A 25,466-nucleotide genomic window follows, 5' to 3' on the forward strand; every position below is an offset into this window, starting at 1 on the left:
GCACGTTATGCCTTTATGTGTAGTTGGGCCGAGTACGCAAATGAGAAGCGAGCGCTAAAAAAAGTCTCCCTCTGAACCAACTGCATCGCTGCCTGAACTTGACTCACAGCTCAGTAACCATATGCTTATATTCCACTGACAGTTGCCATTTAAATGTCAGTTTACAAGCAGATGTTGAGAACCAGGCTTTGTGTCATTAATTAAATCACAGAGATGCAAAGTTTGAGGTCTAACACTGCTTTGGGCTAATTACGAGAGCAGCAGAGTCCGGCAGACCTTGATGCACCAGGGCAGTCAGGGTTAAGTGTCACAGGCAAAGAAGTGTGTACCTGAGGTCACTGCAACCACTACCTCCGTTAATGGGCTGTAGCAGCCAAAGAAACCTGTTGTTGGTGTTGTTTGGTGACAATTGTAATGTTGTAGACAATTTCAGGTTTTGTGGGATGGCTGGCAGCAGCCAAGATAGAGACAAAACACTGGATTATAAAAGAAGACAGATTTAAGTGGTCAGGTGCAGGAAAAAAAAAAAAAGACAAAAACCTATTCAATAGAAAAACAAGGAAAACCTGGAAGGGTGGAGAAGGAAGCCCTCTCTACTCTACCAGACATAAGCATGTATTTAAAATCCTTCCCAATAAAGTTCATAATGAATTTAATTCAGTCCCCTATGGCCCAGAGGAATATTCTGAGTAATAAAAAAAGTATTGCTAAGGGACAGATGACTGCCAAACTCCTATTCTCTGCCAGCAGTGCATATTTATATTATTGGCACTTAAACGCTACGTTTATTTTACTACATAAATGATCCTTTGTCACATATTAAGAATTAATACTCTGAGATTGACTTTTGGGAAGTTAGAATAATGATTCCTAAATTTAAAGCATTGTTAAATTTGCATGCTTTATTTTTAGAGGTTTGGGGTGGGTTTTTACAGATTAAAATTGTACTTGAATGTGGTCATTCCTATTTTGGGTAAACTATTTTATGGCTGTTTTATGGTTTAGCTATTTAAATTGGTTTTAGTCAAGGGTCTTTTCATGTCTTGGTTTTTTTTGGTTGTTACCTTGAAATACCTACAACAATGTTAAATGAATTGTAAGCTCCCACCCTTACTTAAAGGTTGAGATGTACTCATAGTCAATAGATAACACAAGGGCTCCTGGCTTCTGTTGGCATTGTCTAATGCACTTCTGATGATTAAACTGGAATGATTCAAATGTGTGTTGGAAATTTCAAGCACCAGTAATGGAGGTTGCAGAACCACAGCGTTACTTTGTTTATAAACATCATTATTCCGTGGGAGATAAATCTCTTCTTTCATCAAGTGTGGCACTTAGTGCAGTGGTCAGGAAAATGGGGGGGAAAAAACCCCCAGAGCTACTAATTTTTTTCCCTTTAATATGGAGTAGAAGGCAAAGTTGGATATGAGATGAAATGTGAAGAATAATTCCTAGCAGGTGGCAGGCTCAAGCGAGAATGCATCAGTACTGGTGTAAGATGCAGTCTGGTTTGCATTCAAACTGATTAAGACTATTTAAGCACCTTTGGCACATTACAGTACAACACAAACTCCCGGAGCCTCTGTCCAAGTTCAGACTGACGGCGGCAGCAGCACTGAACATAGAGCCTTCCTGAGGTGCTCTTCTGATGTGCTTCAGTTTACTCTATACTGCCATGTTAAGTGTGAACAGTGGAGAAAATATTGTGAGTCACTCAGCATGTTTATTTACATGGTGCACCTCCTTTGAGTCAACAAGCATGTTTTCAAAGTATAAAAATGGACAATTAGTCATCCCTGGAAAACAACTGTTTTGCAGACATCTCCTCCCATCCCCCAAAAGACTGACATCACCACACTGTGCAAGGGCACAAGCAGCTAATTTTTCACCTGCTGTAAACCCTAACAAATATTCAGTTTTTCAGAACAAAAGTGTCTGAAAAATATAACATGGCATCTTAAGCACTTGGCAGTTTGAATTAAAAAGAAAGGTCAATAGCAAAGAATTCAGATACAAGCAAAAAATCAGACATCTCAGAGACTGCGGTTGAGCTTTAAAACTGAATGTACTTATTGTCTGCTCACAGTTTTTTCACAGCAGCATTCATAATTTAGGAAACTATTAATCAGCATGATGAAGTATCCTGTTTCTAACCAAGAACAACAACAAAAAAAAAAATGACACAATACAGCTTATTTTCATTTCCCTTGAAAGAGATCATCTGGTAAAATTTGACAAGAAGTCTGCAGACATGGGTTTGTGAACTTGGCATTTAAGTTGCACCAGAGAAAAAGCCCCATGGGAGCAGCAGAATCCTTTTGCTGCCTTTTTATAAGGCCCATCACAAGTCATTGCTCAGGGGGCATTATTTTCTGTTTGTCTGTGCCAAGACTGCTACCCCATATTTATTATGCTGACAGCAGGGAAAAAGCACTGAAGGCTACAAAATTTGCAGGACTAATACAAAATTCAGACCAACCTTTGACAGAGACACAACAGGTACTGAAAAGTGAGGCAAGGCAGCAGGGGAAGAGCAAGCAAAAGGGCAGGGAGAGGGTTGTGTGGAAATGAGAGTAAAGAAACAGTGGCTGAGGAGAGTTCTCATAGGCAAAGAACAGAAAATGGCAAAGGTAACACATTTACCACTGGCCTGCCAACAACAGCCCTTTGGGGCTCTTAATCCAGTGTTGTAGTTTAAGATGCACTCATGCCCTGTCCCACCAAAGTTATGGTACCATTAGGTGATTACAGAGCAAGGGATCAAAAGGAAAACTTTTATTTGGTAGCTCATTCAGGTAGATAATGAATTTGTTGAAGTAATTATTGCTTTCATTAGCAATTTTTTTTTTTTTAAAAGGCGTTTCATACCTTTTCTTTGCTTGGGGGTGGTGGTGGAGAGATCTTAGGACATACTCTGATGAAGCTCTAGCAGTTTCAAAGTTGTGAAAAATCTTTCTTCTCTTTTCTATCTCCCTTCTCTGCTACATTTATATCTTCCCATTAGAGAAGTATCATTTTCCTGGCTTCAAAAGTCAGTGTGTGCTATTTCAGAACGGCATTCCAACAGTGACCTGTTCAGTGGGGGCAATCTGACTCAGTCTAGACGGGTAAGAATTAAAATGCTTCTGTGCTGCTGTTGAGAGCAGAGGTCAGACACTGGATGAGATTAGCAATGTAACACAAGTCTGCGCAAGTAAGAACTATCCCATCAGGATACTCCCTGCTGTTCTGTGTGCCTGCAGCAGGAAAGGAGCCAGCCTGCACCTTCTGCTCCCTCCAAGTGTTCCTGTAAGGCACGTTTCCTGCAAAGAGAAAAACAAAGTGGGGACAGTAAACTGGTGGCTGCATTGTGTGCCAGTAGTGGGGGTGCAGTGAGAGGAATTACTTTGTGTACCTGGTATCTCCTGTAAGGTGTCAGGATTTCCAGTACTGACACACACCAGCAGTGAGGATGCCATTGAGGATCCAGGTGCCTTGTCCCTGCTCCGTCTCCTGCCTGGGAACAGCCAGCTCAAGTCACTGATATGTTTCTGCAGGGCTGCTGCTCTGACGATGGCACCACCACTGCACCCTACTGAACACCGCTCCACACAGGCAGAACTTTTAGACACCCAGCACTTCAGTCACCCTCTTTTTAATGCCATTAGTGATGCAGCAACATGTATTTATATTTGCATATAAATACAAAATGGTCCGATATCACATTTTTAAGCATAATTTATAATCTGAAACTGCTTACACTTTCATGACTAGGTTTGGGTTTTTCTCATTTACATTCATCATTTAATTCCACTGGAATTTGATTTTTAAGAAAGCCCAACATATCTTAATTACCATAAAAAGATCCATACACATTTTACTTAAAAATAGCTTCTGTAAGAGGAAATCTACCAAAAATAACACGAAATATATTATTATGCATACATTTTCTTTTTTGTAAAGTACAAACAAGAATCTGATCTCTTCTGGGTATTGCCTGATCTAATATGGCTATAAGTTCTATTTATTTTGTTTGTTTTTCAAAGTAAAGGGAAAGACATAAGAAATGTAAGACCAAAAACCAAAATAAAATACATTCTTTTCAAAGATACAGATGATCAGAGAATGAACACTTTGAAAACTAAAAAATGACAACAGGTACAAAGAAACACTACCCAAGCACTATGTGGCCTTTTGTCAGAGCATGTGCTGCAATGACCTTGTAACAGTTATTAAAAATAACAAACCAAAAAGTGCTACTGGCAGAAAAAGCTGTCAAGCAAACACTGAAAAATTGGTACTATTTCCTAACAAGTAAGTGCAGAACTGATAGTATTTTATGTGTTTTCCCCCATGTATGCACACCTCTTTCTTCCTCTTTCTGCTCGCAGGGCTGATCATTGCCACTCTGGCGATATGCTGGATGCCAAACCAGGTGAGAAGGATCATGGCAGCTGCTAAACCGAAGCAGGACTGGACTGTCCCCTACTTCAGAGCGTACATCACCCTCCTTCCAATAGCCGACATCTTCTTCTACCTCAGCTCAGTGGTGAACCCCCTCCTGTACAACATCTCCTCGCAGCAGTTCCGCAGCGTGTTCCTGCAGATCCTGCGCTGCCGCCTGACCATCCAACACGCCAACAGGGAGAAGTTCCTCAGAGCCAACCAGAACTCCAGAGCGCGGAGCAGCCGGTCCCTACGCCCGCTGCTCTTCATGTCGTCGAGGCGCAATTCTTCCACCAAGGGCAACACCAAAGTTTTCCTAAGCACCTTCCAGAAGGAGCCCACACCTGACTGCAGTCCACAGAAGCCAGGTCCTGAATCACCAGAGCCCAGCCTGGAAGCAGTGCCCCTCGAGACTAGCTCAGAGCATGGTCCAGACGCACAGAACGGCCTTTGTGAACATCAAGTATGACTTCATAAGGCAAAGTTAATGATTAGCAATGAACTTAAAAAAACACGGAAATTAAAATGACACAGGAAAGTGACTACATCTCAAAAGGAATAACACAGATGGGTTTGTTTCCAGTTATGCAAAAAGAGCAGGAGTTCTGTATCCTGCTGGGATTTTTAAGCGCACACTGGAAATTCAATCTGCTAACTGAACTCATTAGCTGCCAAAAATATCAGCCCCTCTCTCCACACAACCACTGAACTTCCCTCGCTGTTGACAGGGATTTGGAAACAAACAGAAAATAATTGCAGTGTCTTTGAAGAAAGGAGGAGACAGAACAAATTGTGTTGGGGCAAAAAAAAAAAAAAAAAAAAAAAACCACCAAACTTGCTTGAAGTTTAGCAATACAAAAACAACAGAGTAAATTTAAGAAGCAGAACAGTGGTTATCACTTGTGCCCTTGGCACCACACCAGAATTCCCCCTCTTCTTTGGCCGGGGTCCATTGCAGAGCGGAGTGTTGCAGCAGCTGATGCAAACAGAGTTCACCTTCCCTGGAGAACAGAAGGACTGGTACCCAGCAGAGGCGATCAGACACGCGGCCGAAGACGCACAGGACTTGCGGTACATGATTCCTGTGACAAAGAACAAAGGTTACTTAGTTTGATGTGAACATGGTTTTCCTTTACAACAGGGTTCATGCTTGAAAACTGTTGCAAAACCAGTTTACACTCCCAAAGCAGTGCTGGTGATTAAGGCAGACACCTCAGTGGTGACACGACCAACAACTCTGCGCTGCAGGAGCAGCACAGTCACTCTGCTTTGGATTTCTCTAGTTTGATTCTGGTTGGAACCAAAAATATTACATACCTGATTTACATAATGTATATCAAATGATGCATTTTATAACTGGAATTTTTCATCTTTCAGAATAAACTGTCTGAATAACTATAACTGAAATGCAATTACTGAGAAAATTAGTTTTGTTTCTATTGCTGAACAAGTCTGAGTTAAGGTGTCTAAGTAATTACAGCTTTCTATGCTGTTAATTTGTCTTTTGAGTGTTTTTTTTCCCTTTTCTTGTTCCTTCACCACACACAGACAAGAAACCAAGAGTAAAAGGAGAATGAATATCAGCAAAACTTTCATCGTCTCCCCTTCCTCTTTAATTTTTTTTTTTTAAGAAAAACTATAAGTGCTCTTCCAGGTAATCTCAGTTCTTGCTTGTCTTTGAAGTTTAATAACCTCAACAACAAAAATTTCCATTTCTATAGGAACGCCTTGTCTGAGTTGAAAGTCTTCTCTTTTTTAATGTAATTTAAATTAATTTTAATTAATAATCTAATTTATAATTTCTCAAATTGTTTTTAACTGAAAAAAATACATTCTAATGTACACAGTTGTTATTTGAACATGGTTTTTAAAGGCTTTAAAATACACAGTTTTGTTTTCTCAAGCTGCAGTGGAAAATGTTTATGGCAGTTCCACCACTCATTACTCTAATATTCTCCTGCAACTGATACAGTAGAAATTGTGTCTTAGAAAAACAGACACATAACAGAAATAGATAATGGAGGTTTGCTCATATTGCCTTGCAGTTACAAGGAGAGGTAAATATTTCCAAGAATAAAAATCACTGTTCCTTTTGAACATGGGATTCTCAAAAAGTTTTGTTTGTTTTTTTCCTCCTGAAGAGCATGGGAACAGGATTCTCTTGAAGAATGGTGCTTCTCCATCCTGTATCATAGTCCCGGAATGTTTTCAAACCCACAATGATGGAGACTTTTTTTGGAGGGAGTGAAGCAGGAATATGACCCATAGGTACCGAACATGCAATACCTGCAGGTACCTGTTCAGTCCCCAGGGTCTTTGGAAACAAACACTACAGCACCTTCATGATCCAGTGGATACCTCTGCAGTGGCAATGGGCACTGCACTACTGAAGGCTGCGGGTAGAACACTGTTTGTTTGGGTTGTGCTCAGAAAGAAGGATTTCCTGTCTTGAGAAACTTTTAATTAAAGCAATTATTTTATACTGTCACAACACTGCTGCCATCCCAACAATGCAAGGGTTTCCTTATTTTGTGTTCTCCCTCTGCAAATCTCAACCCTGAAACATGTTTTAAGGCTATCTATCTTGTTAAACTTATGAAGAGAAGCCCTCAAGTGAGTGTTAAATCTTCCTCTGTCTCCAGTGAGCTTCAATCAATCAACACAGCAGGTAGAGCCTTTTCTCGAGAAGGAAGAGGAGCTACAGGCTGTTCTCTCTGTAACAGCAAAGGCACACAGATCAAGCAGCACTGCAGTAATCTTTATTACTACAGTTTGCAAAAAGAAGGGAGCTCTGTCTCTGTTGACAAACCACTCTTGTCAAGAAGCCTCAACGGTGCTGCCACTGGTTGGCTTTACAATACCAAAATCTCAGCTGATGTTCCCCACAAGGACCTGGTACTTTTCCATGTTCCTCCCGCAGTATTCCCAGAGCCAAGGCATATATGACCCTTCCCATGTCTACAATTAACTTTTTTCCTTCCACCTTCCTCTTGAGAAAGGAATCCCCTATTCAGTGAAACTAGGCACAGTGATTGTCCTCTGTTCCCTAATCCCACATCTCCCCATCACATATTATTTCTCTGTAACTACAGCCAGCTATCATTCCTCAGTCTTCCATATCAACAGCAGTGATTTTGACTTTCCCCTCAAAGACCAAGCCTCCAAAAAGCTTTTGACACTGGCATATTTCCTATTCCTGTCATTTTATAAATCACTCTCTTCCTGCCATTTCCTTTTCACAGGTTTCCTGCTAAGTCCTGTTCACAATTTGAACCAATAAGTGATTTATTAGTTTGGGTCCCTGAAATATCACACTTTGCACTTCTTCCATAGATTAGGAGATTAGAATTGTTCAGAGCTGTGAACAATTAGATGATGCTCTCTGAGGCATGGTTTTCACCAGGCAACTCCAGGAAACCTCTACTCCAAAAAATTAAAGTCCTGCAGCTTAACTCCATGTGTTTACAACAGCTCTGTTCTCCAGGATCAATTCCACAGAACAATCCTGAGCATCTTTTGAAGTCAAAACACAGTATTCCTGGACAGACTGAAATTTTATTTCTCAAAGTTTCATGAACAGATGAACCACGTTCACACCAAACAGAGAGAATAACCTAACTAACAGCAAAAAAATTGTAATGCTTCTCCTGTGGCTTTTCTGTAAATGTGTCTTACAACAGGAAATTACAGTCTCAAATGACTCTTTATCCCCATTCCCAGCTCTAATCTGAATTGTAACATGATTTTTTTACATAAATAAAAAAGTTAGTATTTCTATCAGCTTTTCAATAGCTCCTTGGCTAATGACGTGCCCTTCCATCCAAAATTTTGTCTTTAAGTACTAATAGATTCTTTTGATCTTACAAATCAGCTGCTATCACACTAAGTGCTTTTTAAGAAGCATCGGGTATGAAACAAACTTGATCAGCATAGAAAGGTTCTGCTGTTTCTCTTGTTCTGCTGTATCCTTACAGCAAGTTACAAAGGCAAACAGACGGAGGTTGATGGAAAAAAGAGATAATGTTAGCACTACAGGAGTGACATTTTTAAAACAATTGAGCTGTGAACTTCGCTTATTCTTAAAACCTTGTTCCTATCATATAGTGATTCCAGATTAATTGTGGTAGGATATAAATTAGTATAACTGACTTCTGTGGTTTGATGGCAGGGACACAATCTCCTTGCTCCAGCAAACAGGTTAATGGACCCCAGTAACTGCAGCTCGCCCCAAGTTCAGACGGGACAGCAGCATCCTTTCTGGATTATATCTAGAGATGTCTCCTCAAACTCCTCCTTTGCAGTGGATTATTGTACTGCTGAACCATTCCAAAATGATTCCCGAGATCTTCCTGAATCATTTGCCACCAGCAGGTTGAACTGCAGACAGTTCTTCAAAGTGGTTATCTGCCTCATAAGACTCATACCACAGACATAACTGCTAATTATCAGGTATTCTTGCTTGAACAATCAGCTTGATACATTCATTAACATATCACCCAGAAAAATAATTGCAAATCTTTCTGGAAGCTTTTCTTCTATCTCAGATTGTTCTGAGTAGCTGGCTAGGTGAGGAGACTACGTTTTACACTCTGCTTTTGCCAGGATGGGGTCATTTCCAGCTATCTACCTTCAACAACTAGTACACAATTTATATTTACTACTACTCAATTAGTATATTTACTGCCCAATCTCTTGATGGATTAGCCCTGAGTAATTTTTCCCTTTTCATGGATTCAGCAGCCCCCCAACAGCATTGTGGTTATGCATATATGTAGGCACTATAATGATATTTTACTGTGAAGTACCCACTACTGACAAATTGATTTTCCTTCATTTTCGCTTCAAGGTTTGTGGAGGTGGCCAAGGATGTAGTTCAAGTACAAGTACTTTTAAGAAGAGAGGGAAGTACACAGAACTAGAATAGCTGTGTGATAACACGCTAATATTCTACACCCTCTCCTGTCACCAAGTACCTACTACAACTACATTTGTTTTCAAGGCTTTTTTTAAAGCAGCTTTGGGCTTAAATTTGACATTGAGAATTTATTCCTAGACTAAGCAGCTTGCCTATTGTTACATCTCTCTCTGCCCCACAAGTGATCACATATTTAGACAGTGTCAAGGCCCAAACTACTATTTCTGCCTTATTCCAGTGAAGTGATGGATGTAAATCTTAAGGCTTTTCTATAGTTTCTGCTTGCAATATTGATTTTCTCACCTACATCCAGTCTAGTCCTGTGTGTCTGCACCTTGGCACTGTTTTGGCCATTTTCAAATGCATTCTGTCTTGATAGCAACAAATAATTCAAGCTACAATTTATTCAAATCCAAAAGTGAGTGTTCTTCCATCTACCCTGTCTGCAGAGCCCAGTACATTTCTCTTGAATAACAGCTTAACTTGTTACTAGGACAACCAAAAAAGGTGACATCACACCTACTTCTTACACTATGTGTATGCAGAAGGCACCAGAAGATCCAAGTTTTTTCTCTTACTGATTGAAAAGGATCTTATAAGGCACCTCTAATTCTTTTGTTCTAGCAGCTACAGACAAAAAAGAGGCAGTGTAAGCATGACTCTCCAACTTTTAAGAGCCAACCATACCCCAAGCAGTATGCAAGTTCAGTTTGCACCGGTAGTCCCAAGACCGTCCTTCAGCAAAATATGCAGAGGGTCTCTGAAGCCAAAATAGGCAACTAGGATGTGACCACTGAGACCAGTGACCTAATTCCTAACAAAACAGTCACCTTCCCATTCCCATGACCCCACTACTCTGAAGCTGCTTTCTGCAATGGCACAGCTCAGCAGGAAATTGCAGCCCTCTGCTTCACCCCAGATCAGTCTATGGCCTCATGGCCACTAAACTCTTCTCTCTAAGCTTGACTCAGTCAAGTAGACAGTGTCCTTTGCCCAACACAAACTTTTCCAAGTGTGACAACCCACTCCACACGAAATGCTCTCTACCTTATGGGCTATGACTGACACTCCTCATTTTCAAAGAAAGCTTTTTCTACACCATTATGTACATATCCAGCTTCAAAGGCACGCATAAGGTAAGTCTGCAACTCATTCCACAAACACTGCTTTAGCAAAATCTCCTCCACATACTCTGAGTAGATCTGCAACATCAAATATTTTGGAGCATAATAAGTAGTCTATGACCAAATAGGGCACAGCAATGAGGCCTCCTTGAACAGTCACAAACCATCTTTTCAAGACTGGACCGTGTGCTGGAGGCAAACACAGAGCTGTAACTTCAGGCATGTAGAAAAGTTCTGTATCTTAAGATAAGTCACTGAGAAAGCTAACAAAGCAGATAAGACAAGTCTGAGGTGTGCCTTTAGAACTTTGGCAGAATTTCCATTCAACTTTAAATTTGGTATTTAAAACCTTCCCCATCTTCTCCAAGCAAGCAGTGGAAAACTGGCCAACAGCGGACAATTCATATTGTAGCACACACAATCCACGAGAAGCCCCCAAAATTTGTCCTCTCTCTCACATTAGCATATTGTCATGACTTGTGTGTGACCTGTTTGGGTGTTCTCTTAATGTTGTTTGTCATAAAGACAAGTCAAAGACTGTGTTTATGAACCAGTATTCCCTTTATTTTAATAACCTGAGTGGTTCCAACCATCTTATATCTCTGAAACATTCAATTTTCTGATTTTGTGAATCTGCAAGTTTTCCTTCTTATTATCCATAGACAATGTCTGCTCTGCCTATCCATGTTTGCTTCGTGATTTAATAATATGTCTCATCCTTTATTCTTTTTGCCCTAAACTGTCACTTTTTTACCCTGCACTCAAGTGAAATGCATCACCCAGTAGGAGTTACAAAAGCTCTTTTGTGACGTCTGCCAAAAACTAAAACGAGAACTTATACTAGTGCAAGAACAACATGTAAACATCCCTTTCTAAGGAAAATAATATAAATGTGACTATTTCTGGATTTTACTGTATCAGTAATGCTCAAAATTAGGTTCAGACAAATAGGTTTGTAAATTATATTTTTTAGTTTCCATATTAGGTTTTATGCCTATCAGACAGAGACAGACTCCAAAGTTCCTATCGTGATTTGCAGTTTTCTAGAGAAAGTGCTTATAAATATTTTATCTAATAAAGTCCTAAATATCTTAGAAGGTGACTGAATGTTGAAAAGCAATCAATCATTTTTTTGACATTGTGTTTCCCCAAACAACTGCCATTTTAGTCAGACGATGTTTTTATTGGTATAAAAGATAAATTAAGATTCCTCAACACATAGCCTTTCATCTATGACTGTAAATGCATTGTTAAAAAAAACCCAAAACAAACAGTTTGAGTGTAAAGTATAACCATATCCAACTATGTCCTCAGTGTTTCATTTTACAGTAACTCTTCCTATCCTTGTGAACTCCGGAGAGAAAGTTGAGGAGAGAAGGGGTTTAAATAATTTGCACCTTGTCAGACATTTTATCATGAAATTTACTAATTGCCTTATAAACAGCTAATAGCAGCTAATTAAATATTGGAAGCTACCACAGTCAGTGTTTTCCAGATGAAAAAAAAAAAGGCACTGAAATTATGTGACTTGAAATCTATTGCAAAGCTACGTCGAGCGCTTCCTGATTTTTAATCTTGTGTCTTAGGACTGCAGCTATTTCATCCTGATCCTCCTTTGATGCATTCAGTAGACAAGATAAAAGCATATTCACGTCATTAGGCTCTTGCAGAGTATACAATTCTGTAAAAGAAAAATAAAACAAAACAGAAAGAACCCACATCCCGCCAGACTCTACCTGGTTGAATTAGCATATTCTCATCACAATTTTCTGTGAAAACTTAATATCGTCACAAATCCTCCAAACATTTGGCACTTTTTAAAAGCTGCACTTCTTTTCAGGAACTAACAGGAAGCTTTTGACAATGAAAGGCTGGCCTTTTAACTCTCCTTCTGACCCTCACTGACATGACACTTTGCAGAAATTAAATCAGCTCAGAAGAAAGCTGGACAATTGTTGACTGACAGAGGACAAGGGTTTAGATTACCATGATATCTCTTTGTAAGTCATGCCTTCTAATTCTGGTACTGGAAATATGACACAAACCAGCATTGTTAATAACAGAAAACAGCACAAAGTAGTCTTTGTCACTGCTTGCAGCATCACAAAGCTGAAGCAAAGCATTAAAATGCTTAAAAATGCATAGGCTGAGAAAGTTAAGCACAGCAGCTAATGGTGGTACTGTCAAATATTTTTTAAAGCCATGGGAGGCTACAAATGAGAGGTCAAAGCTCAAATTTCACCTGCATATCAAATTCCTTTGTTTCCTACTGCCCTTATTAATTTCTCTGCTCACTAATGTGGACTTACAGTCAAGCACTAAAACGTACAATCTTCCCAACAAAAGAAGCTCACAGCCTTCCATCATCTCCTCTTTCCTGATACAAAGGTATCGAGATCTAAATGTCCTTGGGTATCAAGATCCAAATATACTTGATCTTCGAGAGAGAGAGGTAAACTTAAGACTCAATTTTCAGAATCCCATATAACCATTTTCCTAGGCAATCCTTGTTTGCTGAAATGAAGCAATAGCCCTTATGTCTTTACAAATGTTAAAATGCTATACCCTTGCAATAAGTCCCATAAATAATTTTACACATGAATAGTCTTGCTGCATTCTTAATTAGTGTCCTTACCAATTTCAGTGGAATGCCTCATATGTTGACACTTGCACACCAGAACTTTGGAAATTCATTCCCCCTTTATATATTTAGCTATTTTCATGCTTACAGTTTTACAGCCTGTTCAATTTAAGAGTAGGATTTGCCTGGGTTTTATATAACTTGTTCCACTTTCAAAGACTTATTGGTAATTTGGCAAAACCGGTTTCATCAAGTTTTCAAAAAAATATCCAGACTATGATGGAAAAACAGAAATAAAACCATTTTGGATTAATTAGAACTCATTTGCCAATGTTTTGATAAGGTCACTGGGAGCTAAGAAAAGTGATAGGGTCAGGCCACAAGAAGGTTTGGAAAAACAGACTGCACGTAAAATACAATAGGAAATCTCAAAGGGGTTTAAGAGACACCCAGCTGTGGGCACTGTATCATCACAAAATTAATTTGTATACCTTTTATACAAGCCTGAGGAAAAAAATAACAAAAAGCTATTGTCCATGTCCTGTGAAAAATGAAATTCACTGGACCAGATACCACATCTTCCTTAAAATAATACAGACTTCATCACTTCTGCACTTGGATTTTTGTCATGACTTGAAAGTCATAAACTGCTTGAACTTAACTCCACTGTAGCTTTTCTGTACTGGAAGAAAGCCAGAACAGCAACCTACTACCTACTGTCCATAATTCCTCCTTAGCTGATACACTTGGGTCAGCTCATTGCATAACTGGCTGCAAGTTTTCTGAGCAACCCAAAGATTTGAAAAAATTTACAATAAGCAAACGGTTTTGGCATCTGAAAAAAAGTCTTTCTGAATGGTGATAGATCCACAGCTCCAAGTTTTCAGCATACAGTGCAAATTACCCACATACGTAGTAAGTCTTTTAAAATGTCAAAAGTGAACTGCTTGTTTCCAACATTGGTTACTATGTCTTCATTTCACAGGGCATCTGGTAGCACAAAACAGGATGTTATAGGTATACCAATTGTCCCATGCAACATTTTTTTTTTTTTTTACATAGATTTATTATATTATGCTTTATTTTGAATAAAAATAATTCAGAAGTTATTTTATCTTGATACACTTTGAACAACAGAGAGCGTAGAAGAAAACAAAACAAAAAATCCAGCAGTAGCTCAGTGGATGTTTCTTACTGTTTCTAAATGGATACAGGGGATTGAGCTACTACCTATAAAACTTTAATGCCTGAAGAGATTCTGAAGACATTAAACTTTGTTCGCTGTTTTAATCATTTTGTCAATGAAAGTACAGCAGAGCACAATTTCCCCTTGATACCAGTATGCAATTAGTACTAGTACTAATGGATGCTATACATGAACAGAAAAAAGTATGTGCTATACAGAAAAAAGGAAGTGCTTATGTAATCCTTAACAGCCACACACAAAGCAACTCAATCATGGCATCAACACAGTGCAACAAAACTGAGTATTAATCACAGGTAGGGAAATTACCATAGGCCAACTCATCACTCAACGTAGACACTGATAAAACAAACAACTGGAAAGCAAATACTGAAAAGAATTCAAAGAAATAGATAAAATAAAATTATAATTCAATCCTGAGATCATGATCTTGCTCATGCTGTTCCCATGCACTACTTTTAAGCACACAATTACAGCAGTTGCTTTAATTACACTGCAGGATTACATCCTATGTAAATATATTAAAAGGACCATTGTACACCAAACAAATAAGAAAAGTTTGTTGTTGCAGATTAATAGAAATAACAAGGTTATTTCCAAATTTGCTTGCAAAGAAAAATTCCTGACATTTTAAAGTATCAGTCTTGCTACCATAGTTCTTTTTTTTTTTTTTAATCTTACAAAAGCAAAAGTTAGTAAAAGTACATTCATAACTACATTAGAACACAAGGTTCCAAAACACTGGAACACAATAGTTCCAAACATGCACATGGGCAGGTTTACTTACAGAGAATTCCAAGAAATTTAGACTGGCTACCTCTCTGGGCTGATCGTCTCATCCTTCCCGCTTTATTTCTCCGATGTATTCACATTGCAAGTTGCATTTTGCCTTAAGTAGGTTTTAGATCAGCCTTTAAACTCTGATAGCTCTTGCCCTCAGTAAAAGGCAAATGGTAATGATAATTACCATTATCAGTGTGTTTTCTATGATATATGAGCATATACACATTATAATCTCATCTACACATCACCAAGATGTTTCATCTGATCCCAATATACTGTGGGATTTATTCGTTCCTACATATATTCTAAAAGTGAAGGAACACCGACACTTCTAAGTTAAAAATCCATAGGAAGGAGAGAGGCAAGTGGGAGCAGGAAATCTGCCATGGGTATTTCCACAAAGTATCTGCAAATGGAATTATTGTAAGAACTTTGATCCTTTGTCAAACATTTAAGCTACACAGTTTTCAAACATCTTCACTTGAAGAATGCGCTAGAAACTTATCCTTTACAATTAATTTCTGAGACATGAGAAAATTACATGGTATCGAGTGCCACTTTCCATTCTGATCATTCCTCCCCCTGAAGAAAAGATTTTTTTAAGATTTAATTAAAATACTAGTTTGTAAGATTCTGTATCACAGGCAAAATACCATCTTGTCCTGTATCTCCCACTGGAACAGTATGTTGACATAAACATAAAACTTCCTCTAGCAAAATTTTTAAATACAACTCATCTTAAAGTGAGAAAATTTTATCATTTACTTGACGAAGTCTCCGGTTCTGTGCACTGACAGATCCCCAAAGTGCAACTGAAACACAAACTGCCACAGTAAAGTGCACGTCTACAGGGGAGGCAGAATTATACTATTCCACATAATCACTTAATCTGATACATGCTTGTGTATCACTCAATTCTCAATTCACTTTAAGAAGTGCAATGAAGTAAATTCCTACCAGATACTACAAACAGCTGAGATAACATGCCAGATGATCTAATCCAAAATATGAGTTACTAACACCTGCATTCTTAGCTGCTCACATCAGAGGCTGCCACACTAACAGCCACTTTTTAAGCTCTGGGTTAAAAACATGCCTATGCTGCTATTTCTCACCTGGAGCTGGTTCTCCAGAAATTGAGATAGTGTTCTGAGAGAATACAGTGACATCTAAAGCACTAACCCTAATTTTAGAGCAACTGAAGGGGAATGGTTTAACTATGATCAGGCATAAGAAACTTTTTGCAACATAAATGGGAAAAGCTGCACAGAGTTGTAGTTCACCACCATGTTGCTTTTACTATGGGGAGTTTAATACAGAAACGAAGCTGAATCACAGAGCTGCCACGGCACAACTCCATGAACACTAACAAATACATAGGAAAAGAGTCACTGGCCACACACTGGGGACTGACTGTATGACACACCACAGAATGTAAGCCAGCAACCCCCTTTTGATAGAAAACACACAGATTAATGCATACTGCACAGGAAGGGTGGCTACATCAACTCACACCATGAACTTCATCTCAAAATACTGCATTTAACTTTTAAATAAGGTTTGAGAGAACTTATAACACTTCGCTCACTGACACAACTATATTTTATTAAGGACAGAAATGGGTTAAAATACAAACATTACACTGCTTTGACTGTATCTAGTCAAGAGGAAAAACTAATTATGAGATTGTGCTGTCAAACAAATGCAAATTCACATCTTTCATATTCTGGGTTAAAAACTCAAACTCAAGTCTATTCTAAATTAAAATCAATATTTGAAACATTTCAGTTTCTAGTAATAGGCAACAACCAAAAGAATCGAGTTATGAAATGTACTGTTAGGAGTAGAATGAATTATTAAATAAAACTTGTGAAAGTAAGGCATTTATATTGCACACATTTAAATATCAATTAGGAAAAAAACCAATAAAGGATGATGAACTAAGTCATATCTGTTTTACAACCAATCCTCTCTAAAACTGACTGAGGATAACAGAGAAAACTAAGCTTGCAATGTAAATTTCACTGTTTGAAATAGGTTAAAAATTTCAATTCATTAACTAGCTGAAATTTACAATCTCTAAGCTTAAAATTAATAAGAACTGCATTTATAGAAGTAAATTAAATAGAACAGTGGCACCTGCTATGCACAGCATGCTAGTTACCTCCTAAAGGAAAAATCCAAGGATCTGCTCAGAGAAAACACAGAATTGCAGAAACAGAAAAAAAAAAAACACCAAGAAGTTTGTTTTAAGAACTCCATATTCCTATATTGCAAACCATTTCTTCATAGGAGTAATGGCAAATTATGCATCAATGTGTGTCTGAAATGTATTAAAACTGTTCCAGTTTGTATTTTCAGTGTACCACAGTCACGCTGGCCTTGCCTGCCAGGCTGAGGAGAGATGCACAACCACCTATCCCACCCTCCTCATGCAGCACACAAGTGGCTGTGAGTGCACGTGTGCAAGCTGACTTATCCAGAAGACTTGCACTTCAATCTGCAAGGGGTTTACTCAGCTGAAAACACCTTTCTAACACTCACCTGAAGGGAAGATTACAGATATGTTTCTGGAAGTTGATACAGGCTGAGGTTGTATTAAAAACATGAAGGAATCAGGCAAGGTATTAAAAAACTCCAAACAGCAAACACCAAACACCTGTTAAGAATTAAATGAGGACTGACTTTTTTGTCTATGTCTACAGCCCTCCAAATCACCACAACATCCATTCCAATCTATTGAAGTACTACAGAAGCTGTGGGGTGGAGATAGTTACGGCTTGCAAGGTCCTTTTAAAGTCTGAGTATCTCTAAATGATTGTTTGAAGGCTTTGCTATCTCATATCCCCACTATCCTTTCCAAGTAAACTTGAAATATAATACCCCAGAAAAACACACCTTGAAAGAGACTAATCTTTCTTTAAACATACAGCTTTTTCTCTATGTTGGAGAGGTTCTAAGTATTTCATAGCAATAGTCACTGTGGATGGTGTTATCCAGGATGAAACGCTGTCAGTTACTTTTGATGGGTAACAATTGTTATTATTTATCTAGGATTCATTACATGCTGATCTGAAATGGCCAGCGCACATGGAACTAACTGACTGATAAGCACTTGGAAGATACTGCTGAGTAGTTTGCTGATGCCAAGAACCATTGTTACTGTTCAAGACGGATGGCTGCACACATTTGTAGGTAGAGAGGCATCCTGCTGTTCCCAAAGGACTTGCTGAGAAAGGACAGGCTATTGCTTGATCTACATTAACAGCATAGGAGTTCTTTACATCAGAGAGCTCCACGCTCTAAAGCACTGCCCTCAGCTGCAAGATGTGCAATCCCAGAGAGCAGCTTCCCCTTAAATCAAGATTCTGAAGTCCCAGCCTGTTCCCTGCTCCCTAAACTACTGCTTGCTGCAGAGGCCATGTCCAGGCTGAGACTCCCCAGTGAGTTACTGTTGGATGCCCATTCTAATGCCCGGTGTCCTCACGGCTGCCTGCAGTCGGAGTAGGAGGGCTGCATGAGCTCCATCTCCCACAAACAGACTTCCTTGCCATTCCCTAATAAAGTTCTTGCCTTCTACTCATGTAGAAAGCTAGAGCAACACTGACAGTTCCCTCTAAATCTCAAATGCCTTCCATGATACTTAATAAAACCCAGTCACTTGTACCACAGCTCAAAAGACAACAGAGGCAAGATGCAGAATCATGGCTAGTTTCCTCCTGAACTCATTTATCTCCAAATATGAGAACTGTAATATTAATTACAGTAAGAGAAAAAAACCCACAAACAACTCAGAAAATTGGTATAGCAAAGAAATCCATTTGAGCCCTTCCTCTGACCCCCTCCTCTTCCCTCCATAAACTTTCCCAAGTTACTGGGTATTTTTTAAATCCCTCTTTCCCTTTTGTTTGATGGTTTCTTTAATGGATGAAAGAAAAGATGATTATACTTTCCTTCCCTTAAGATGAACCTTCAGAGTATATAAATTGCTTGAGTAAATAAAAGAAAGGAGGGAATTACTAATTTAATGCTCTTCCATCTCTTGGGGAAAAAGCCCATGTAATTAACTGTAATGAGATTAAACTAACTTGTTGTTATTAATTTTCCAGTGCTGAAAACTAAATCTGAGACCCATAAGACTGTGTATTAACCAGCTTTATCAACATTTGGCTTGCATCCTTCAGTTCTTACACCAGTTTTGAAGGAAAATTATTAACTTCTTTGAGTTACAAAGTCACTCAGTAGTATTAGAAATTGAATCTGGTCCCTTTAGGTGGGAACACCAGATTCATCCATAACTGAAGACTGTGAATGGGTGGAACCAAAAGCAACAAATGCTATCCAAAGCAAATAAACAGAATAATAATTATTAAATTCTTACCAAAACTTTTTTCCATCACTTCTTTCTGACACATATCTTGAACATTCACTGTACAATTCACGATGAACTCTGGAGAAGAGCAGTCATTATTTAGCTGAAACTCCTCACACTGGTAACACTGTATTTGCAAGGCCAAACCTGGAACAGATAACATTTTGTTCAAAATCATAGAATGCTTTGGGCTGGAAGAGATCTTGTAGATCATGTCTTTCCAACCCCCTGCCACACGATGCTCAAAGCTCCATCCAACCCAGCATGAATAGTAGTAATAATATTAAAATAACTGTAAAAAAAAGAACCAACCACAAAACCAAACCAAATAACCAACACGTGCCAGGAATCTTCCTTATCTTTCCCTCTTCGCATTTCGCTGTTCCTAACTACTCCACAGCTCAGCGAAAGTATCCCTTTGACAAAAATAAAGAAAAACAAGCGTGCCGTCCGCTCAGCTGAGCCCAAGCGCAACGGGCTCAGCACCTGGTGTGATGATGCTCCCTCCGTTCCGCGGGGCGGCCGCTCCAGCGCTGGGGACGCTGCCGCCAGGAGGCGACGGGTACGGACACGGACACGGACACCGGTACCGACCACGGCCCGCAGCCGCTGCCCATCGCCCATCAGCTCGCCTCGGGGGTGCCCCTCAGCACAGTGGGCTGAAAACTACCCGCGCCCTGGAGAGAGCAACCCGGCTAATAGATACGCTTCGGCTCTTATCTATGCCGACGGGTTTACTTAGCTACTAATTAATTACAAATGATTTAATTACTATTTTGCCGCGCACAATTACAGCGGTGGAGCATCGTTCACCTCCCCTCCTTTATCAAGCAAAACGAGACGCTCCGTGCGGCTCGCCAAACAGCCGCCTCTCCCGGCGTTCCGCCAGCGGTTCCCGCACCCCTCGCCCCGCAGCGGGGACCCGCAGAACCCCGTGGGTGCCCTCCGGCGGCGGGACTGACCCCGCTGGCCGCCAACCCCCTCGCCCAGAGAGGCGTGCACGGCGCCCGCGGTCAGCAAGCTGCATCCTCGGAGTCCCGCACCGGGAGCTGCCTGCGGAGCATCACCTCGCCCCGCGGGTCCCCAGCGCTGGGGACACCGGGCGCCGGGGACAGCGAGGGGCTCTCTGCGGGCAGGACAGCGCCAGCTCCGTCGAGGGGCTGCGAGGGGACGAAACCTCCCCGCGGCCGCTGCAGGCAGCGACGGACAGCTCGGGCTGTCCGCCCGCGCCGCCGGGGGAGCGGCGCGGAGCTCCTTACCTGGAGCCAGGCACAATCCCCAGAAAGTTGCAGCGAGGAGGAAAAGCCGCATCCTCCCGGAGCCGCGGCCGCCGGGCTGGCGTGCAGTCGCGAAGGGGCATCAGAAGCAGGGAAGCAGCGGAGACGCCGCGCACTTGTGCCGCTTCCCCGCCGCCTCCGCTGCGGGAGCGGCGCCCCGGGAGCAGGCGGCGGAGCCCGCCCGGCTCCCGCCCTGCCCAGCCCCGCGCCGTGCTCCAGCCTCGCCGGAGTTGAGCGCTGAGACTGGAAGAAACTGTAGGAGAAAGCGAGAGCTGGGGGGCGGCTCCCCCCCCTCCCGCCCCCAGCACCATGTGATGCCGGCGGAGCGGGGCGGGGATCCCCACCAGCCGCCCCGCACTTCGCTGGGCGCACTCTGGGGACGGGAAGAGTTCAGCGAGGGAGGAGACCTCCCTCGCTTCTGCCCCCGCATTGTCAGCTCGGCGTGAGGCTCGCACGGCGCTGCGGAGGGACCCCGCGATCCTCCGCCCGCCGGGGCGGCTCGTTCGCATCCCCCGCCCATCCCTCCCCTCCGGGAGCGGGGCACAGACCCCGCGCGGTGGCTCCGCTCGCCCCGGTCCTCTCCGTGTCCCCGCCTGCCCGAAGCCCACAGGTGGCAGCCGGAGCACTGATGGGCCGGGCCCCGCTGCGAGGCGTCGCTCGTCTCCCGCAAACGCCTCGCAGAACCCGCGTCCCCGGGAGGGGCCGCGCCTCTGCACTGCTCCCTCCCCCCGGCCCCCTGGAAGGGAATTCAAGCACGACAAAATGGGGGAGAGGGGCGTGCGTGCCGGTGCGGCGGGCAGTCCCCCGCCTCCTCCGCGGACGCGCGGCGGGATGGGGGCTCGGAGGGTCCGGAGGCGGGGGGAAGTGGGCTGAGGCCATGGGAGCTGATGGTGGGTTGGGATGGAGTAGTCTGAGGCGGTGGGATCCACTGACGGGGCGGGATGGGGTGGGCTGAGGCGGCGGGAACCGCGAGGAGCCGTCGGAGTGCCGGGCAGAGCCCGCCCCGGCGGAGGGAAGGGCGACGGAAGCGGCAGGGGCAGCTCAGGATGCTGCGGTCGTCGATGCTGGGACGGTCTTTTCCGCCTTGTTGCGACCCAGCTCGAGTGGGTGGTTCGTCTCCTCCCCGGATAACCACGTAATTTCTCCGTGATCGTTTCACAGCCTTACTGAGATGAAGAGTCTGAATTAAGCTTAAATCGCTGTTTAAAATCCCCGTGTCACGAATTTCCCTAAACGCCCGAACCCAGCCTGCCCCCGAGCGGGAGCGGCTCGGCGGGTACCCCCTGTACCCCCCTGAGCTGGCTACGCTGATTCCCACCCTGAGCCCACCCTCACGTTCAGGGTGTCATACCATCCCCTTCCCAGAACGCCTCTGCAGGCACAGGTACGCAAGAAAAGTTTTATTTACAAAAGATGTTTCAATGAAAATTTCTTAGAAGTCGAAAAAGACGATGCGATTTTACGGTGGAAATGACTTAAAATATAACAAATTGCACAAAATATTAACACTGATCATATAATATTTCAAAGATTAACAGGCATGTGCTAAAGAAACTATAGAGTCTAGAAATACCCCAAATATATCTAGTTTACAATTGCTGTACAAAAAGCAGTTATAAATACTTCACGGCTAGAAAAAATACACAGAACCTTTGAAATAGACTTTCCCTTACATATAAACAACCTCTGTAGAAAAGACAAAAACCACCCAAAACAGGCCCTGCTCCTAGACATGTTTGAACTAGTACTGGTTAGCACCAACATATTATTGTACTGTGTCACAAACAGGAGTTGTTTCAGTTTTTAAAAAATAATTTTAGTATTTAGAATTTAATTAAGACCAAACAGAGACTACAAAAGATAACACGGTATGGTACATTCATAATTTGATGGCAAGTGAGTACAGAGGAGGTGGAAGTTGAAAAACTATGTTGCAGTCAGAAGCACAGGGCGGTTTATGTAGTTCTCATTCCTACAAGACTCCCGTTTGTGTCAGCAGTGAATTGCTTTGACCCTGATCTCTCAAACAGTTATGTGCATGATTGATGAAGCCAATGCCAGCAGTATCAAGACTTTTAATCTATTCATTTTCTTGCCATGTCAAAAGTCAAAACCCTTTTGAAATAAGACACCTGTTGTGAAGTTGTAATAACTGAAATGCATGCCTCCTAGATCACCTGTATGGAATTGCACTAAAAGTAAAAAATAAAACATTTTCTAAAACAGAGTCCGTGAAAGTTTACTGCAGACAGTCTGGCAGGCTCAGGTTTATGGTAATGCAGTGTTTCTACATACAGTCTTAAGACTAGAACAATTATAAATCTTTTTTAAAAAATCTACTAACTTTTCTTGTTAATATTAACACCAATTTCTTTAAGTTAGTAATATGCCATTACAGGAGCATAGCACCAATGTAATATTTATTGCTGTCATGTATCCCTACAAATATATTTTCCCAAGGTATTTACAACTGTACAAATATTCACAAAAGTGCAAAATTAAGACTTTATTCTTTGTAAGCGCTCGCTGTGTTCAGCGTTGAGTCCCACGTGCCACCACGCCGCCTCCCTGCCTTATTGCTGTGTGGTGGGAAGTCAGAACACCCTGCCATGAGTGCCACGATCCAGAGGGGGAATTTTCAGCAACTGTCTCTTTTCCCCCCCTCACTCCTTGCTCGCCTTCAGGTCCGTTGTGTGCCGCGGTCACAGCCCACTGGGAAGTGTCTCTACACGTCGTTGGAGCCTTGGCTGGCACAAGAGGAAAAGCTATCATACAGGGAATCACTCAAGGATTCCAAATTGTCCACTTCGTGCTGACCCGAGCTATTTAAGGAAGCTTCTTCTTTCTTCCCATTTTCTTCCCTTTGTCCTTCAACCTTGTTCAGACAGTTCTTCTCTTTTTCTAATAAAAGCACGTTATTGCTGTTAAATTTATTGAGAGACTCCAGGGACATTTTAGATACTCTGTTCTGGGAATCTTGTTTTGTTTCTTCAGTTTGCTTCAATTTCTGTAATAAGTGAGGGAAATATTAGAAACATATTTCTTATAAAAATAAAGTTATCCTATTGTACACCATTAATTACCATCTTTCCAAAGTTCACAGGGTGAAAGGAAATAGACTCTTAGACACTTAAATATCTGTTATGATTAAATAGAACATTAGAGTCCATTTTAGGATAAATCAGAACTTTAATGATTCTGCTGAGACAAATAGGACTCCATTTACGTAACAGTTAAGTGCTATTAATGTCATAAGTAGCAGATCCCAGCTATGCACATGTTAAACTTCTCCAGCATCCTCACAGTAATTTACATTTTCTCCTGTACAAATACTTCGGGGGGTATGTTTAAACAGGTATTTGTTTAAGTAGAGTTTAAAAAAAAAAAAAAAGTGCAGAGGAGAAAACAACATTTTCCATAAATCAAGGATGCGAATGAAACTTGCTAGGGAATAACCTCACATTTTGCATGTGCAAGGCTATTGATTTTCACAGACCCAAACCCTCTCTAACAGACAAGAAAGCAGCAAGACAGGAAATTATACTGAACTGGGCCGATCCCCACAGACCAGAATCAATCAGATATTGGCCAGGCCTACTCGGTGAAGTGGTGCAATTCTGTGGGAACACCGGACAATGTATTAGCACATTATATTAAAAACGCACAGTAGGATTGTACCAGAGCAATTTTATCCCTTTGTTAGCTACTGGTATTTGCAATCAGAGCCCTGACCAAGGAATCATTAGGGAGCTGTGTAGGGAGCAGCTCAATAAAAATGACCTGTTGTTCGTATACAGGGTGTTTCAAAATCTGAGTAACTGACTCCTCTCACAGATAATATTAGCACAGAAATACGGGATAGCATTCAACATTTTACAATCAACATTCAATAACCTCTTGGACAGATAAGATTCAAGAATTCTGAGATAAGCCATCAGAGTGCAAAGCCGTTTCTCATTTTTGGTAGGGCCATCAGATGTCAAAGACTGAATCAGTAAATTACTGTAAATCCAAGACATTAATATTTTGTTTTAGATAGAAAATGAAATGGCATTTTAAGCACACTGAAAACATAGCTTGGGCAGAAGTATGGATGCTGTGGATCATTACATACACAGTTGTAAAGGATCATTAGAATTTTTTGAAGAATTCAAGTTCCAAGTCAGTCAAATGTTGTGCATGCTGTGCTGTTTCTCCTTGGAAATCTTGGGCAAGAGAAAGACAATTTGTTACATAGTTTGATTGCTTGTTTTTATGGCTAGTTAGCTAAAAATTGAAATGCCAGTCCAATGACTGTTTATGCTCTGATCTTGTCATATTTCATAAGCTGACCATGCATGGATTAGATTAGTATTTTTAGCAAATGTTTCAAGCAGACTTAAGCAAAGCAACAGGAGACCCTAAAGTCTTAGTAAATGAAAATTCTCTGTTTGGTTCATTAATTAATCTTCAGTCTAAAAGGTTTTAGGGCATGTTATGCTGGATTCTGATTTTAGATGACAGTTCAAACCAAGGTTTTCAATATCTGTAATTATAATGTTTTCTGAGATAGAGGAATATAACCCTTGGTAATGGGAATGAACACAAATTTAGGACCCTTCAATAGAAATTTTTCAGAATTTCAGCTTAAAATGTTCTTCCCTTTGCCCTCATTTAAAATACTGAAAGAGTTGTTTCACTTCTCTGTAGGCCAGATGAGAAAATTCTCAGCCATGGCATCAATAACATGTTAGCACTTTTTGCTCTTCAGAGTACAAAACCTAAAGTATTTTATTATATGACAGA

At 41.1% G+C, this 25,466-nt stretch overlaps 3 protein-coding genes across 6 annotated transcripts in view; 1 reads left to right on the forward strand and 2 right to left on the reverse strand.

The window, feature by feature from the left end:
• Positions 1–4,894, forward strand: part of GPR39 (G protein-coupled receptor 39) — a 78,197-nt gene extending 73,303 nt beyond the window's left edge. The window contains exon 2 of the mRNA XM_027723579.2: positions 4,371–4,894. Coding sequence (XP_027579380.2) covers positions 4,371–4,894 — 524 coding nt within the window. The remainder of the gene's footprint in view (positions 1–4,370) is intronic.
• Positions 1,704–20,869, reverse strand: LYPD1 (LY6/PLAUR domain containing 1). Of its 2 annotated transcripts, XR_003541177.2 has the most exons (4): positions 20,664–20,869; positions 19,414–19,551; positions 3,395–5,507; positions 1,704–3,302 (listed from the first exon to the last, which is right to left on the reverse strand). XR_003541177.2 is itself a non-coding variant. In XM_027723609.2 (3 exons), exons 1-3 carry the CDS (start codon positions 20,713–20,715, stop codon positions 5,272–5,274), a joined length of 426 nt encoding a protein of 141 aa, XP_027579410.1. In that variant the 5' UTR covers positions 20,716–20,869; the 3' UTR covers positions 1,704–5,271. The 2 variants fall into 2 exon arrangements, 1 of the variants encoding a protein (XP_027579410.1); XM_027723609.2 differs by having other exon boundaries at positions 1,704–5,507.
• A 1,197-nt stretch (positions 20,870–22,066) lies between these two features.
• NCKAP5 (NCK associated protein 5) overlaps positions 22,067–25,466 on the reverse strand; it is a 350,456-nt gene continuing 347,056 nt past the window's right edge. For all 3 annotated transcript variants that reach the window (XM_039382174.1, XM_039382176.1, XM_027723607.2), the window contains exon 19: positions 22,067–23,688. In XM_039382174.1, the coding sequence (XP_039238108.1) occupies positions 23,407–23,688 (282 nt within the window). In that variant the 3' untranslated portion in view covers positions 22,067–23,406. The remainder of the gene's footprint in view (positions 23,689–25,466) is intronic.

This window comes from Pipra filicauda, unplaced genomic scaffold (genome assembly GCF_003945595.2).
Source record: "Pipra filicauda isolate LSUMZ 115617 unplaced genomic scaffold, ASM394559v2 scaffold10_size6260569_pilon, whole genome shotgun sequence".
Lineage (NCBI taxonomy): Eukaryota > Metazoa > Chordata > Aves > Passeriformes > Pipridae > Pipra > Pipra filicauda.

Bases quoted from the DNA above. Each gene is read 5' to 3' on its own strand.
- LYPD1 (XM_027723609.2), bottom strand. From the start codon at position 20,715: ATGCGGCTTTTCCTCCTCGCTGCAACTTTCTGGGGATTGTGCCTGGCT. The intron at 19,552-20,663 runs GTAAGGAGCTCC...TATCTGTTCCAG, and splicing joins GGGATTGTGCCTGGCTCCAG to GTTTGGCCTTGCAAATACAG. The intron at 5,508-19,413 runs GTAAGAATTTAA...TCTTTGTCACAG, and splicing joins AGTGATGGAAAAAAGTTTTG to GAATCATGTACCGCAAGTCC.